Here is a 14998-nt window from a genome sequence, read left to right as displayed (position 1 = left end):
GGGGGGGGGGGTGTCCCTTGGTGACCGATCTTACTCACTATGAAAGCAGCTGCGCTACTTCCAGAAGTGGCCCAGCTCCCCGTCCACACTCGCAGTGCAGCCTGACGGGGACCTGTGCACTGGTGCTCTCACCTGGGAGAAGCACCTCACCTGCGCCCCGTCCAAAATTGTAGATCTGCCTCTGCCTGCCTATATGCTCCCCATTTTGCAGACGCATGTTCCTTGTGTACCAGTTTTAAACATGAAGGCTGTGTCCAGATGAGCATGACCTTATGGCATGCAGTAGGGGGGTGGGGTTGACCCCAGGAGATCCCAGGATCAAAAAAACCCCACAAAAAAAAAAAGGGCTGTGCACATGGGGGCAGCGTGCACTACCCAAAACCCGTGCCTGGCCAGTTGGAGCCATGCTTCAGCTGCCAGCCAGGCGAGTGGGCCTGCAGCTTTCCCAGGACCCCAAGGTAAGGCTGCTGGGGCCCATGGCCCCTACCCCACCCAGGCTAACCTGCCACACACTAGAGGGCACGTAACACAGGCATTGCCCAGGGACAAGTGGCAGCAGCACAAGGTGGTCCACTGCTTCTTGTCCTCAGGAAAACACATCCACGCTCATGTGGACACAGCTGAAGGCTTTGAGGCCCACAAGCAAAAAAGGCATACCCATTGCACTTCCATATTTATAGTTGCTCTTTCTTTGATTGCAAGACTTGGACTTTTTTTTTTTCCACAAGAGTTTTCATTTTTCCCCAAAAGGCAACAACCTTCCCCCTCCACCCCAGTCGGGCAAGGCAGAGTTTGGTTTAAAGCTTTGTTTAGAGCTGTTTAATAATAAACACAGGGGACAAATGGATATTTGTTAAACACTCAACAAGTCTTCCCTCATGCAAAGGAATGAAGAGTTTTTAATCCAGGCTTGGGCTTGTCTAGACTAGATAACAAGCTGTTAGGTAACATGCTGTAACTACGTATGTTATTAAACATCACTCTGTACATAAGGGAGAGAGAAGAGATGGCTTAGTGGTTAGGAGCTAGCCTGGGTGTCAGACACGCAGGTTAATGATCTTGCAGTGGCACTGTGACCTTAGCCGGGTCACTTAATTTCTCTGTCCCAAGTTCTCCAACTCTAGCAGGACTAGCAGTGTTTCCCTGCCTCAAAAATATGGGGAGGGTGAACAATTCAAAATTGTGAGGTGCTCTGACAGCATCATTGCAGAGGCCACAGAAAATACCTCAGACAGACAGGGTTTAACACCTAGAAAAACATCAGATGACTACAGTCAATCCTAGGTTCTCTAGACATTGGGCAACATTTTTTAGAAAAACCTTTTCAAAAGTAAAGCCCTTGACAGCTCCAGCCAGATCCTCTAGTACAGGGTTCTCCAGCTGGGAGCCTTATATCACAAGGCCCACTGGCCAGGGGGCCGGCCACACACCACACAAGTGCCCCTTCCCCAGCTCCTCCCCACCATACAGGCTACTCAGTACCCTCCACCTGTACAGCACAACACACAAGTCCCCTGCTGTGTGTGCATCACCCACTTCCCACTCCCCCAGCCCCACCCACCACCTATCCACCTACCTACAGTGCTTACAGGCTTGCTTCCTCAATGACAGCTCAGGCACTCCAGCTTTGGGATGCTAATGGCAGAGCAGGGGCAAGGATCAGGGCAAGATTAGTGAAGAAAATGAAGTGATCAAAGGTAGGTGATAATTGCAGCTTATCCCCTTGGTCTGCAAACCCCCACCTAGAACCTGCCACCGTGTATGCTTGTGAGGGTGCAAAGAAAATGCACACGTACATACGCATGCAGTAGGCATAGCAAAACATGAACCAGGCAAGCTGTGACTGCTTCCATTCCCAGTGTTGTTTGACATTAGGACATTCCTCACCAGTGTAGGCAATACAAGATGTCCTGTGAGTAATCAGATTCCTCTTTCAAGGTAAAGTGGTAAGCGTGATGATGATCGAATTATTTCATGCTCAAAAAATTATAGAACAATATACCTTTACCTAGCCAGTAGCTCACATGTGTGGGAGATCTAAATGCAAGATAGCCTGAATGCAATAGGCAGTTTCCCTGCTACATCACATTGACATGAACAAGCAATACCACTCAGAAACAATTCAGGTTTCTTTTTCCCTTTAAGGAGAAAAGTGAATTTCATCATTAGTCTTAGGTAACTTTGCTCTGCTAAATTTGGTTGTGCCAAGGTGCTGGTTTGGCATCCAAAATTGTACAATCATTGAACAGCTTGATGGAGTTGTAGGTAAGTCACTTTTGTGGGGTGTTGGATTGTTAAATCAGTGTGGGTGTTGGATTTCTAATCGGTGATAAGATTGCTTGGTATTCAGATCTGAGGCAGAGAAAAAAGGAGAGCTGTGGGGGAAGGCAGACTACATGTGCTTTGCTCACACTTTTCACTGGAGAATTCTCCCACAGAAAGCAAGCTGCTCCACTGAAATTTTTGTGCATTTTCATAGCAGCAAGGACAAGATGGCAGTCCTGTTTCCATGGCCATTCAGTTCCAGAAGTTTCTGACCAGACTGTCATCAAAGGTGATCTTAACGCTAGTTAGGGTGGCACCCAACTTCCATACTAGAACATGGTGGTGGTGCAACAGATTAAACACTACATTGGGTAAGTCCTGGCTAAAATAAGCCATTTGGAAGCCAGACTCACATAGTCACAGCAAGTCGTTTCAGAATATAGTAATAATCAAGCATCTAGCTTTAACCCTCTAATCCTGGGACCCACAGGAACAAGAGATAGCTCACTAGCTGATTTTCTGGGAACAAATTTAAATCAGAGAGAATGCAACCATCAGTATGTAAAGATTTATGCCTCCAATTCACTACCCACAAAATGCCAGAGACTTCTTCATACTTGTGTGGAACACTACACTACGCTCTCTGGACACACTGCAGTCTCCAGTGTATTCATTCTCCTAGCACCCTTGGGAAGTAGGGAAATGCCACAATTCCCTGTTTACAGATGAGAAACAGATACAGAGAAGCTAATCCCCAGCCCTTTAAAGATGTTTAAGTACATAGCGCTACTTTGAGGATCTGGGTTTCAATGTCTTGCCCAGGGTCATAAAATGAGAGTCCAGGAGAGCAGGAAAAAGAATCTGAGTCCCAGTTTAGGAGGCTAACCATCCTGGCTCCCAAACAACAGGGCTGCAATTGTACAGGTATAAGATTAGGGATCTCTTGAAAATTGAACAGGACTTTGTCTAGAAAACTGGAAGGACAGTTACCTTTACATCAATCACTTAAGACAGTTCTTGCTTTCATTATAACCACCTCTTTCCTACTTGGGAGGAGTGAGGGAACAGCCAGGACAGGATCCTACATGACCTCGGTGTAGATGTGTAGTGGGAGAGTTAGGTGTCATCCCACCCAACCCTTCCCTGCTGCTCTGGAGCACAGTGCTCTCTGGAGGGAGTTTGGAGCCTTCTCCTCCAGGCATCAAATGTGGATTATGATACAGCGCAAGGCTACAGCATGCTACACATTCTCCTGCATGAGGGGAAACTATGATGAGCCAAAGCAGAAAATATTCCCTGTTGGGCATACTAGCCTTTACTTGACATTAAAGGATGAAGGTGCGAGTGAAGGGTGGAAAGTAACTTGACAACATGTATGAGCACAGCTGAATATGTCCAAGAGGTGGGCTTTAATTTCATTCATAAAGACAGAGGTTTTTTCCTTTCCAAGTACAGCTAACTTGTAACATTTGTAACATCAGAAGATTTTCACATACAGTCATCAAATATTTGGAAATGTGCATGAATGCTGGGGTAAACAATTGGGTAAACAATTCTTAGATGGTGTTGAAAGTCATACATCTTTTTCTGGTAACAATTACATTTTTGTTTCAGTGAAGACTTAACACTGGCTACACAAATACACGTGTTGTGTCCATTGCTTTGCTGCTATCAAAATGTAGACTCCATTAAGGCAACTACTACTATAGTCAGGCACCTGAAATGTACACAGAGTGGGTTTAAAAAAAAAAAAAAAGGCCAAGTGTTCTCTGCAGTTACACAGGCTTGACATTAAGACTGCACAGTAGGTGCAGCTCACATTCAAAATGTAGATTGTTTGTGAGTTTGGCAGGTTGTAGATGTGGCAATCTGTCAAGTGACTGTTCACCTGCACGAAAGTCAGGAGAGAGAGCTGACAAACTGTATACAAAAAGGATGAGTCCCCTTTGTGAGGGAAGCTGCACATCCTTCTTTACACAAACCATTTCTTCACTTATACCATCACATTTAGAGCCATGAAATCATGGAGTGGGTGCTTCTGAGGAACGTTACTGCCTCATCTTTGCCCCTGCTTCCTCAAGGTTAAAAAAGATGAATTATGTAAAGCCAGAATCAGATTTCGCATCTCCCCAGTCTCCTGTGCCCAATTTCCTCTCACCACAGAATCTACAGCACAAGTGCCAGGATGCTGGAGCTGGCAAGGCTGAGCCCATGACTGGAGGTGTATCTATAGAGCTGATTTATGGCTTCAAGGACTGATGGATGGATTTCATAACTTCAGAGAGCTAATCTGGCAGCTCTTGTATCCAACCTCACCTAGCTACAAATCTACCTGACATTCTGTTCCTGAACACAGAATGATATGCACTGCAAGGACTTCACATCGGGCACACCATGAGGGGAAACGCCAAAGATAAGGAGTAGGGTGAGACACTTCCACTAACGCTTTTCTGGGGGAGCATACTGACATCACATTCTTTATTATACCTAAGAAATGATTCTCATGTTGCTGTTCTGACCCTCATCCTAACTTATACAGGATCAGCGTCCAGCTACATTGACTGGGGCTGTATTTTCCTTCATGCATCTATGATACGGTTCCCAAACACATAAATCACAAAATCCCTGTCGGCAACTGAGTTTAGGTATTTTTCATGTTCCATAAATAACATCTGGGAAACAAAACTGCAGCACAATTTGTGTCAAGTCTGGCCCCTATGATCTCTCCCGGGTTTTTGTCAAAGGGACTCTCCAAAATCATGGACAAGAAATTTCCCCTCTAGAATTCCAGCCTTCCACTGGTTTTAACTGTGTCCCAGTTCATATTTGGAGGCCTCTCCCTTGGCACCCCATTCCAGGTCATAAATCATCTCTGGTTGCATATTCAGCACACAATGTATCATTGTTGATGTTAGCAATAAATACATCAGGGCACTTCAGCTCTGCAGAACCGCCAGTGGCTTCAGCTGAAAGCCATGGTAACTCTTCATTCAACGGATCACATTTTGCATAGAGCTGTACCTAGTCCTGGTGCTCATCATCGTCGCAATCTCAGAAAGAAGGCGTGCTTACACTCCTTACTATCTAAGGGGTAATATTTGTCATAAAAATCCAAAATGTACTCTTCAGTCTTAAATCCAAATTTTTGGTACAACAGCATAGCTGGGTTGCTTGCAGAGACGTGAAGGGTTACATCTTTGCCCATGCAGGTCTGCCAAAGAAAAAATACATCAAGAGAATGAGAAAGCCTCCAGGGAAAATGAGGAGGTGAAAGAACTTTTAAATTCTGGAATTTAACTAGCAGAAGAAATGTGAGAAAATAATCAGCCCTGAAAACAGAGAAATTACAACACATAGCAACAGTTCCAAGTAGATGTGAGTTTTGCTTGTCATCAAGACCTCTGTGGTTGAGTAACTGGAGTTTTGGAGGGTGAAAGCAAATCTGCATTATTAATTTGTTAGTTTTTCTCTCTCAATTGCTATGTAGTTGTTAATTAAAAAGTAGTCTCAGGGTACAGACTAATCTCTTATGCTCAATAGCAGTGGCCTGAAGAAACAAGCCAAGCCAAAGGGCTTGGTTGCACTCCCAAAACCGTACACTTCCTTGTCAGCATATAAACTTGAGTTTCCTACCGTCACATAGGTGACATTGCATTGCCCCAAGTCTGTTACACAGGAATTCCAATACCTTCCACCCTGCCCCTCTCCCAGCCTTCAGGGCACTGAGCCCTCCTCCCAAGCAGTTAAATATCTCTGTTCAGATAATAAAGAGAAATTCTATCACTGTCTTGGCAATCTTTTACTCGTTAGCAACTTGATCGTTCATAAAAGTGCTCCAATAATAATGCTAATATAACAGATTTTCAGACCTTTAGGACTCCTTTCACCTGTTGAGTGGAAAGCATTTGACAAACATTAAACAGACTAACTACAAGGAGGAAGAGTTAGAATACAGCCAGTTAGAAATTTTAATGATAGAGCCAGTTGACTTAGGCTTGCAAAGAAGAAAAAAAGACACTTCTCATTTGCAGAAGGAAATAATAAGATCAAACTGCAGTAGTGCCAAAGAGCATTCAAAACAGGGGCCTTTTCTGAAATAGAATATAAGGACTCAGAGATTGTTGCCCACTGGGACAGACACACTAACACAGGACTCCTGCACAGTTCACAGTGCATTGCTTGCCCACAAGGATGGGCATATGGTTGGATCAGAGTCCTCCCAGAGCTTCATCTTAAAACTATCCAGAATGTACCTCTGGCCAATCAGTGCGAAAGACAATGGACTGGCAGAAATCAAACAGAAACGTCATGTATAGTGGCACTCTCTCATAGCCACTGGAATCTACTGTCATATCAGCCCGAAGTCCGCTTGGCTCTACTTATCTTGATGGCAGCCCTTTGTTTATATTCCAGTGTAACTGGGAACAAAATTTGCTGAACAGTTTGCTGTGAATCATGTGAAAGGGAGTGGCAGTTTTCAACACTGACCCACTAGCGTGCCTCAGCCCTACCACAGTTATCAACTCCATCAGCTTTTGTGCCCATCTGAGTCTTGGCCTATCTTCTCTGAGATTTGTCTTTACCAAAATTCTATGCCTTGAATGAACTGACTGCCAGGTGAGTCATAACAGTGCATCTGTAGGCTTGTCTACACAACAATACTCCAGAAAACTAAGGTCCTGGTGACCCCTTACACATACACCATGATCCAGAAGGACTGACAGTTTCCTACTACTAAAGCTGCATTTAGACCCCCATCTGGACACTTACTCAGGATGTTAAAAGGCCCTGACCTACCTGACTTTACTTCATGTTGGAAATGAAGCAAGCTAACTCAAGGCCACTTCAGTTCTAGGTTTCTATGTGAAGGTAAGGGTTTAATGCAGGCGTGGGCAATTATTTCGACTAGAGGGCTGCCTAATGAGTTTTGGTGAACTGTCTAGGGCCGCAAAGGTAGCCCCAGCCTCTGACAGGCACCCTGGTCACCACCTTGGGACTGGAAGTCTTGCGCCATGTCTCTGACTTTTGCCACCAGAAGTCCCTCCCCTTGCCCCCAGAAGTACTCCTTTTGGGAAGGGGGTTTGCCACCTTGGAACTGGGAAAAAAACAAACAAATTATATACTAAAAATCAAACATCTACAATAACATATTTTAATTTTATTTAAAAAAATGTTTGTGTCCCGATTTGTATGCATTTGCATCATGTATCTAGACGTGACTGCATAAAAGCTCAAAATGAAGCCTTACTCTTGTATATGAGAGGTATGGGTGGGTGAACATGGGGTTTGTGTGGGCCTGTGGGGGGGGTTGTGGGGAGGTGTGGGGGGTATAGAGGTTTTGTAGGGAATGTGTTTGTGTGGATGTGCGGGTATGGGGTTTGTGGGGGGCTGCAGGCATGTGAAGGGGTGGGGATGAGTGTGGGGGGGTGTGGGTGCATGTGTATGGTAGGGTGTGAGCGCCCCCCTACACGCCCCCCACTGCACACCACCAGCAGCAACAGCAGGCAGAGCCCCCCAGCGGCATGAAGTCCCAGCGAGCCCAAGGACTGCACCTGGTTGGGTCGCCGGCTCCACCGCACAAGGCTCACATGCCCAAGCTCCGTGCCACCAGGGGGAGGAGCCCTGCACAACAAAGCCGGCAGTTCAGATCATGAGACTCGACTTGGGCAACAGGGAGAGGGGAGGAGCCAGCCCAGCTCCATAGCGTGGAGCTCCATGCTGTTCCCCACAACTTGTGCATAGCAGTGAGCAGTGCCAGGCCGCCAGCTCCATCGCATGGGACTCCCTTCAGAAGCATGCAGCTTGGGCAGAGAACCTGGGAACTGCATGCAAGCCCCACGCTGGACCAGATACAGTGAACTAGTAGGAACCCACCCACAGGCCAGATGAAATCACCTGGCACACTGGATCTGGCCTGCGGGCTGTATTTTGCCCACCCCGGGTTTAATGCAACTAAAATACCCATTTCAAAGTCACAACTCAAGTTAATTCAGGGTAGGCTTCCTGAATGTTCCTGTACAGAAGCCCTAAAATGCTAAGAGGGACACTCCCTTTAAATCTGATCCAGGGTACCAACATTTGTTCTTTATGTCAAACATGACTGAATCTGAACCAGCAACTTAGGCCCTGAGAAGGTAAATGGGACTTCTCTGGAAAACCCCAGAGACCTTGTAAAACCAGTTGCAGTCACAGGTTGCAGCTCTCTGAGCCAAGACATGTCTGCCCTCACCCTGGTAATATTACCCTGGTTCCAATGCAGGGCAGCTCCTTGCCAAGCATGAGGCAATTACTTTCAGGCTTTAACCTTGGGCTTCTCCGTCTCAGGGCAGCTCCATGTGTGACTGGTAGAAATGAAAGACTGTATCCAGATTATGCAGTAGTCAGCAACTGGGATAGCTGCTCTGACGCTACCCCTAGGTGGAAGGAAGGCAGCAGTGGAACCTCCCTGTGCTTGAAACTGAGATTAGCTCAGACAGCGCATACTACAGCATCGCCTCTCTGTATCCAATATTTGCGATATTGCTGTTGTACCAGCAGCTGGCCACTGATGAGCAAATCAGAATTTAGCCCAAATAAATACAAGGTTTAGATCATGCTGCTAACCTGAGCTGTCCTGTTCCTATCTGAAAAAGTCCTTTCAATAATTGCAGTTTTCTGTAATGATTTTTCACTGTATAAATTCCCTTGGGGCTGAGAACAGCTCTCCCGTGCTATTGAGCAAACAAATGAACAATAGGTGGGAAAGGAGAGAGAGACAGAAGGAAAGAAACAGCACTCCTGACCCTGTGCTGTTTGCATTTGTATACAAGAGGGAAGACAATGCTGGGCCTATATCAGGGGAAGGGGATCTTTTTTACTACCTGAATCAGATGGTAGATCATAAAAGTTGCAATCCCTGCTCTTCTCCACTCGGGGTGAACGAACAAAAAAGAGATGTAAGCCTCGTTGTATTTCACATCCGGCACCATGAAACCAAAGGCGATGATGACTTTTTTGTAAAGGACGACAACGCTGAAATCTGGATACTGCAGGCACTCAGACAAATCAATCCCTACAGGGGGCAAGAAAAGCAGAGCTACAAAATACTGCAAACCAAAGGGAAAATGTTAATGCCGCACAAAACCAAACAGGCAGGGCATCTGGGACTTCCATGGAAACTAACAGCCTTCTCAAAAGCATATGCTTTGCAGGAGAACCTGTTAGATCCCTTTCTTTTGTTTTCATTTTCAAACTCTGTGCACAGAAAGATGCTATCGACCCAGCATATAATGGCATGAAATGGCACTGTTGCTACTGGCTTTAGCCCATGTGTAGAAGAAAATCCTCTACAACAGTGGTTCTCAACTGGGAGTCCACAGCCCTTGAAAGGTCACAAGTAGGTGTCAGGAGGTCCGCGGGGGCTTCGGATCTGCTGTGATCATGATCTTTGAAGTCGGCTGGGGCAGCCCATGCCGAGGCTGAGCCTACTGCCAATGCTGCCACCAGATTCACAGAAAAATATGCATTTTCTCCTTTAAAGGGAAAAAAACATGGGAAATTGCGGGTTTCCCCTTCCAGTTTGGCAGCATTTCAGCCTGCAAGGGTATGCTTAGGGCTACAGGGAACGGGAGGGGGCAGATACAGCAAGGGGCACATGGCAGCCAGGCAGCTGTGGAGAGCAGCTCCCACAGCTCCTTGCAGGTAAGGGGGGACGGGCACATGCCCCTACTGCCCCCCATTCCTGTGCCCACAGTGGGCATTAGGCTGCACCCTAGCAGACAGGCCAGAGGGACCCAGCACAGGAGGGCAGAGCAGGGCAGCGAGACTCGTTGCTGCTACCACAAGGACCCTGAAGGGCAGCCTGAAGGGAGCAGCAGTAGCTGGGCCATGCCCTCCCTTGCCCCACACCCCCATCACTGGTGTGGGTTGGGAGTTAGGGGCACCAGCAGGGCTGTGGGTTGGGAGTGAGGAGCACCAGTGAGGCCAGGGGTATGCAGGGTATCAATGAATGGCACCAGCAAGTTGGGAGACAGGGGGACCTTGAGTCCAAACAGGCTGAGAAATGCTGCTCTACAGATCTTGCAGGACTTGGTGCTGAGAAGTGTAAATGGATTTACACCCAAAACACAAAGATGGACATTAAATTTAAAGTGTCATTCTGCTCTTCAAAGTGACACCACCTTCACTGAGGGCTCAATTACCTAGCCATTATGATGATGCAAGTATACACATATGGACTGTTAGCAGGGGCTACCTAACCAGCTGTAATTTCACAGGCTGACTTGCCTCATGGTACCTACTTCACATGCTCAAAGCTGTCCAGCACTTGCCTACATAGGGAGTCAGTACAGAGTCATCATTACAGTCCAAATTCACATCTTCCTTTAAATTAGAGTTGCTTTTCTATGTAGGCATGCCCTAAGATGTGAGACAGTTAAGAATCAGGCCCCAAATGTTTCCTCAATTGCGGATCATAAATCAACCTAAGGATGGTGACAGTGGATAGATGTACGAAGCCAAAACAATAAGGAGACAGGATATAGTTTTCAGTGACAATTATTATTCCTGATCAGATTCAAAACATCACACTGCAGTAGGAACAAACAAAAGGATTAATCAGTCAGTCACTTTCTTGAGAGAGCTGGGTGGAGAGGGATTCAAGAGATAGGGAGATGATGGGTGTTAATTATCTCAAGGCTGCAGTTTACTGTGAAATGACTCAGAGCTTGTCTGTACAGGAACACTGTAGTGCTCTAAACAGACTGGTACAGGTGAAATGGTATAAATCCCCCAGTGTGCACTTATACTTGTATAAAGGTCATTACCTCAGGGCACAGACACACAATCTTTCACAAGGTAACGTGGGAGTGGGGCTTTACTGTGTGTCAGCTGCTCTGTGGTAACTGATGGCATGCATGTTCCTGCCCCATGGTAACATGAAGTTCAGTCCTTCTATACCAGCATAGTTCCCTTTCACTGAGGGCACCCTCCATCCCTCTTATAGAAGCTGGCCTGCTGGGCAGCCAAGAATACGTGAATCTTGGGGCCAGAAAGAGAGCACAAAGAGGGGACCAGACTCTGTAGCCTTGCAGTTAAAACACTTCCTGAGTTCTAATCCCTGCTCCATGACATGTTTATACTTTAAAGAGCCCTTGGAAAAGACACCCCTTCTCTGCCATGACTGCAAGGTGAATGAAAGTGGCTGCAGCTGCAGCCTTTGTGCTGAAGCCAATAGGCTTTTTTACACATGCAAGCGCCTCAGAGGCGCTTTAGTTCAAAAGCGCACCACTGCCATTTTCTGTGTGCTGACACACATTTCGGCACTTATACAACCGCACTTGTGACAGTGCCTGGCATGTCAGCTCACATGCAAAGCAGACTCAATTAATCAAGTCTGCTCCAAAGCAGCAGATATCCGGCACACTGCAGGACAAACAAGTTAGGCTGATACATGTTCCACGTTCTCAAAGCTAACCTAACAGATTGGGTCTTGTTGCAGACGTAGAAGCTGCTTTGCCTAGCATCTAGCTCAATGGTTCTCAACCTTCTTAGACTTATGGCACCCCTTGAAAATGCCAGATCTTAAATTTTCACTTGTTTTCTGACTACAGAAAAGTAATAGGGCAATTCTTCTGTTGCAAAGGATTCAAACTGACCATGACAGTTCAGCATGTTTTTCACACTCCAGATTCCTGTTTGAAATTTCTGGGTTTACCTGTTTACTCTGTGAATCACATTTGCACACCTAACAGTGTTAACACTGCATGGTAACCCATGACACCCATGAAAGGATCTCAAGGCAGCCTACAGCACTCTGGTTGAGAATCTCTTATTTAGATCCTCTACAGCCCACGGAGGCATGAGACTCCTTGTTACTCAGATAGAGGCAGTTCTGCATAGGTGCAGAAGCACCTGGGGAATTTCAAAGCCCAAAAGTGAATTCAGACAATTCCAGGGTGGGAGATGCTGAGTGGGAGTTTTTGGATTGCCATTTAGGATTTAAGCACCCAAATCCTTCTTTGTATCTAGCCCTTGAACCACAGAAATGTGCAACACTTTCAATTCATGCACTATTTTTTATTGGGATAACATCCGCCCACAGGTGCACAAGCCCTTATTCTCAGATGTGCTTGGACTGGTGCAAAGAACTTTCCTATCCATATCATTGCACCTCTGGCCAAAAAAGGCCTTTGCAACAAAAACAAGGTAGCCTCAACTACAGAGAAGGCATGCTTGAAGCCCAGACAGGAGGCTGGTGCATGCTGTGGTTTTTTGATGCCTGGTGGACAGAGTTTGTGAAGGGGTGGACCCTCTTGTCCCCTTGTGCCATTACATTAGCTGAGGGAAGGTTCTCAGATCCTCATCATGTATCACCTGATTTAGTCAGGACTTGGGGTCACAACAAACACCTTTCTACATCATGGGGGAGGCTGTCGTGAACATGCTCAGCTTCTGGTATAAATCAGAAACTATTTCATGTTTTCCCAAACACCTTGTATAGTGGACTATGGAGCCCTGATTCTAACTGGTGCTTTTCAGTGCTACTGCAGTGCAAATAATAGCAAGTGATTATCACAAACCAAAGCATGCTGTACAAACCAAATATTTGCTTTTGAACATAGGCTGTACTGCCTCTGTATTCCAAAGAAATAGTTTGCAGCATTATAAAGGCTGATCCAAGCAGGAGATCAACATTACCCTTATTACTCCAGTACTGCCTGGAACCTCCAGTTGGGATTGATGCCCCTGCAGGAGCATGCTCATTGTAACAGACAGTCCCTTCTATCCAAGAAGCTCACAGTGCAGACCAGGGGTGCTCAACCTCCAGCTTGTGGGCCAGATCTGGCCAACAGGGCTCCCTATGGCTCCAGAAATTTGGCAGTGGGAGAGCAGTGGCACCAATCCTCTGCTGCTAAATTTCCAGATCCATGAGGAGCATAATAAGTAGCCCCTACCCTGTTATGAGGAGGCTGGAAATGAGTGCAGGACGGAGGGTGGCGCAGATAACAAGCTTACTGGAGACACCAGCTCTGGTGTGAAAGAGCCAACCAGGAGACTGGAAGAGGGACACTGACTCATATAAGCTCCCTCCCTTGTGAGTAGTGGGAGAGGGAAGGGCAGGAGCAGTGTAATGCAGCAGACTGCAAGGCAAAATCCTCCAGTGACAGGCAGCAGCAAGAAAAAATCTGGTCTGTGCCTGAGGCAGGCCAGAAACTGAGAAAGGCACTACCAGGGGGCTCTAGCGGTAAAGTGCGGTAATCTACAGCCATGGTTTAGGACTTTTGTATTTCTCAGAGCCTATGGGCTGATGTTTATGCGTGGACCTGGCGTGGGAATAGCCTGTGTTGTAGCCAGAAGGCTTGCTCTTTTGTTATAGTTTGGCCTGGTGGTTTGTGGATGGGACTAAAGGTGACTAAGGGGATGTAAGGAGGTACTAGTTGGCCTGGTGAGAGAAAAAGAGAGGGGCCAGAGGGCTAAAGGTCTCAGAGACAGAGTACACATGCCAGAAGGCACAAAACAGAGTAGAGCTAGGGGCATCTGAGAGAGATTTCCCTTAGCAAGGGATTGCAGATAACCCTTAATGGAGGGAGGAGGAAAAACAAGATTATGGTGACATTGCATGCTCCTCCACCACTCAGATGATGAGTAGTCAAAAGTAAAAGTGGCAGAGCCTCACAGACTGGGGCTTGCCTTGGGGAACAAGTCAAAAGGAAATTCCAGAGAGGAAAAACGGATCAGATTGTAAGCAAACAAGATCCTGACAATCCTAAAACACCATGATGGTGTCTCCTTAAAGAAACTCAAGCTTGAAGAGGAAGGGAAGCCTACTGGGTAGATGGACAGATTTGTTTTCCCAAGCCACCAAAAACCCACAGACTCCCCACCCCCATGAAAAAAACAAAGACATGGCAAGAGGGTAAGGAGAGTGAGGTTGGACAAAAGACCACTGGAGAACAAACAGATTCACTCTTGATACTCATGCTGGGACTACAGGCTCTGGGCCCCCAGTACTAGCTCCAGCAACTGATCCCAGCCCACAGGGCTGGGTGGAGGCAGTAACAGGCCTCAATCCCAGTGTGGGGGGCTGGGAGGGGGTGGTGCTAAATCCCTGGGACCCAATCCTTGTGCAAGAGGGTGGGGGTGGAAAACCAGCCCCTAGAACCCAATCTCAGCATGCAGGGGGTGGGAAGGGGAAGTACCTGGGCCCCAAGGCCTAACCCCAGCACATAGGAAATAGGACGAAGCAGTGTTGGGCTCCCAGAGCCCTATCCCAGCACTGAGAGCAGGGAGGAGTTAGTGCCGAGCCTCATTCAGCACTCAGATGGGCCCCATGCCACCCATGGGGCCAAAAGGTTGAACACCACTGGTCTAGACAGATGATACAGATAAAATAAATGCTCTGGGCTCTACTTTACCAAAAGGGACCTGAGGCACACAGAAAGGAAGGACCTTGCCTAAGGTCACACATACAGTCTATGACCAAGTGAGGAACTGTACCCAGATCTCAAATTCCAGCCTTATACATAAAGACCTTACAGTTACAAGGGCCTACTCTACACTGCCTCTGCTGCTGACACTTTACATCAGTCAGGCCCCTAGAGCAGATGCTGCTCTGCTTGCAGTTTTTCTCCTGGCAGTTCACCAGCTCCCCTCAGTAGAAGCAGTTCTGCTAGCAGAGGCCATCTGCCACCAGAGCTTTGTACAAAGCAGAGGTGTGGCTAGCAGGGCTACATTGGCTACTAGTGTGCTCTTT

The 14998-nt window shown here is 46.9% G+C and overlaps 1 protein-coding gene across 1 annotated transcript in view; it reads right to left on the bottom strand.

Annotated features, from left to right (window-relative positions):
• Nucleotides 1-3651: 3651 nt before the first annotated feature.
• KAT14 (lysine acetyltransferase 14) overlaps nt 3652-14998 on the bottom strand; it is a 23987-nt gene continuing 12640 nt past the window's right edge. Inside the window, exons 9-10 of the mRNA XM_019544051.1 lie at nt 9126-9316; nt 3652-5476 (exon numbers count right to left, since the gene is read on the bottom strand). Coding sequence (XP_019399596.1) covers nt 5303-5476; nt 9126-9316 — 365 coding nt within the window. The 3' untranslated portion in view covers nt 3652-5302. The remainder of the gene's footprint in view (nt 5477-9125; nt 9317-14998) is intronic.

The sequence above is a fragment of the Crocodylus porosus genome, unplaced genomic scaffold (assembly GCF_001723895.1).
Source record: "Crocodylus porosus isolate Cpor-Errol unplaced genomic scaffold, CroPor_comp1, whole genome shotgun sequence".
Classification (NCBI taxonomy): domain Eukaryota; kingdom Metazoa; phylum Chordata; order Crocodylia; family Crocodylidae; genus Crocodylus; species Crocodylus porosus.
Note: the sequence above shows the minus strand (reverse complement) of the source record. Positions and strands in the feature narration are given on the sequence as shown.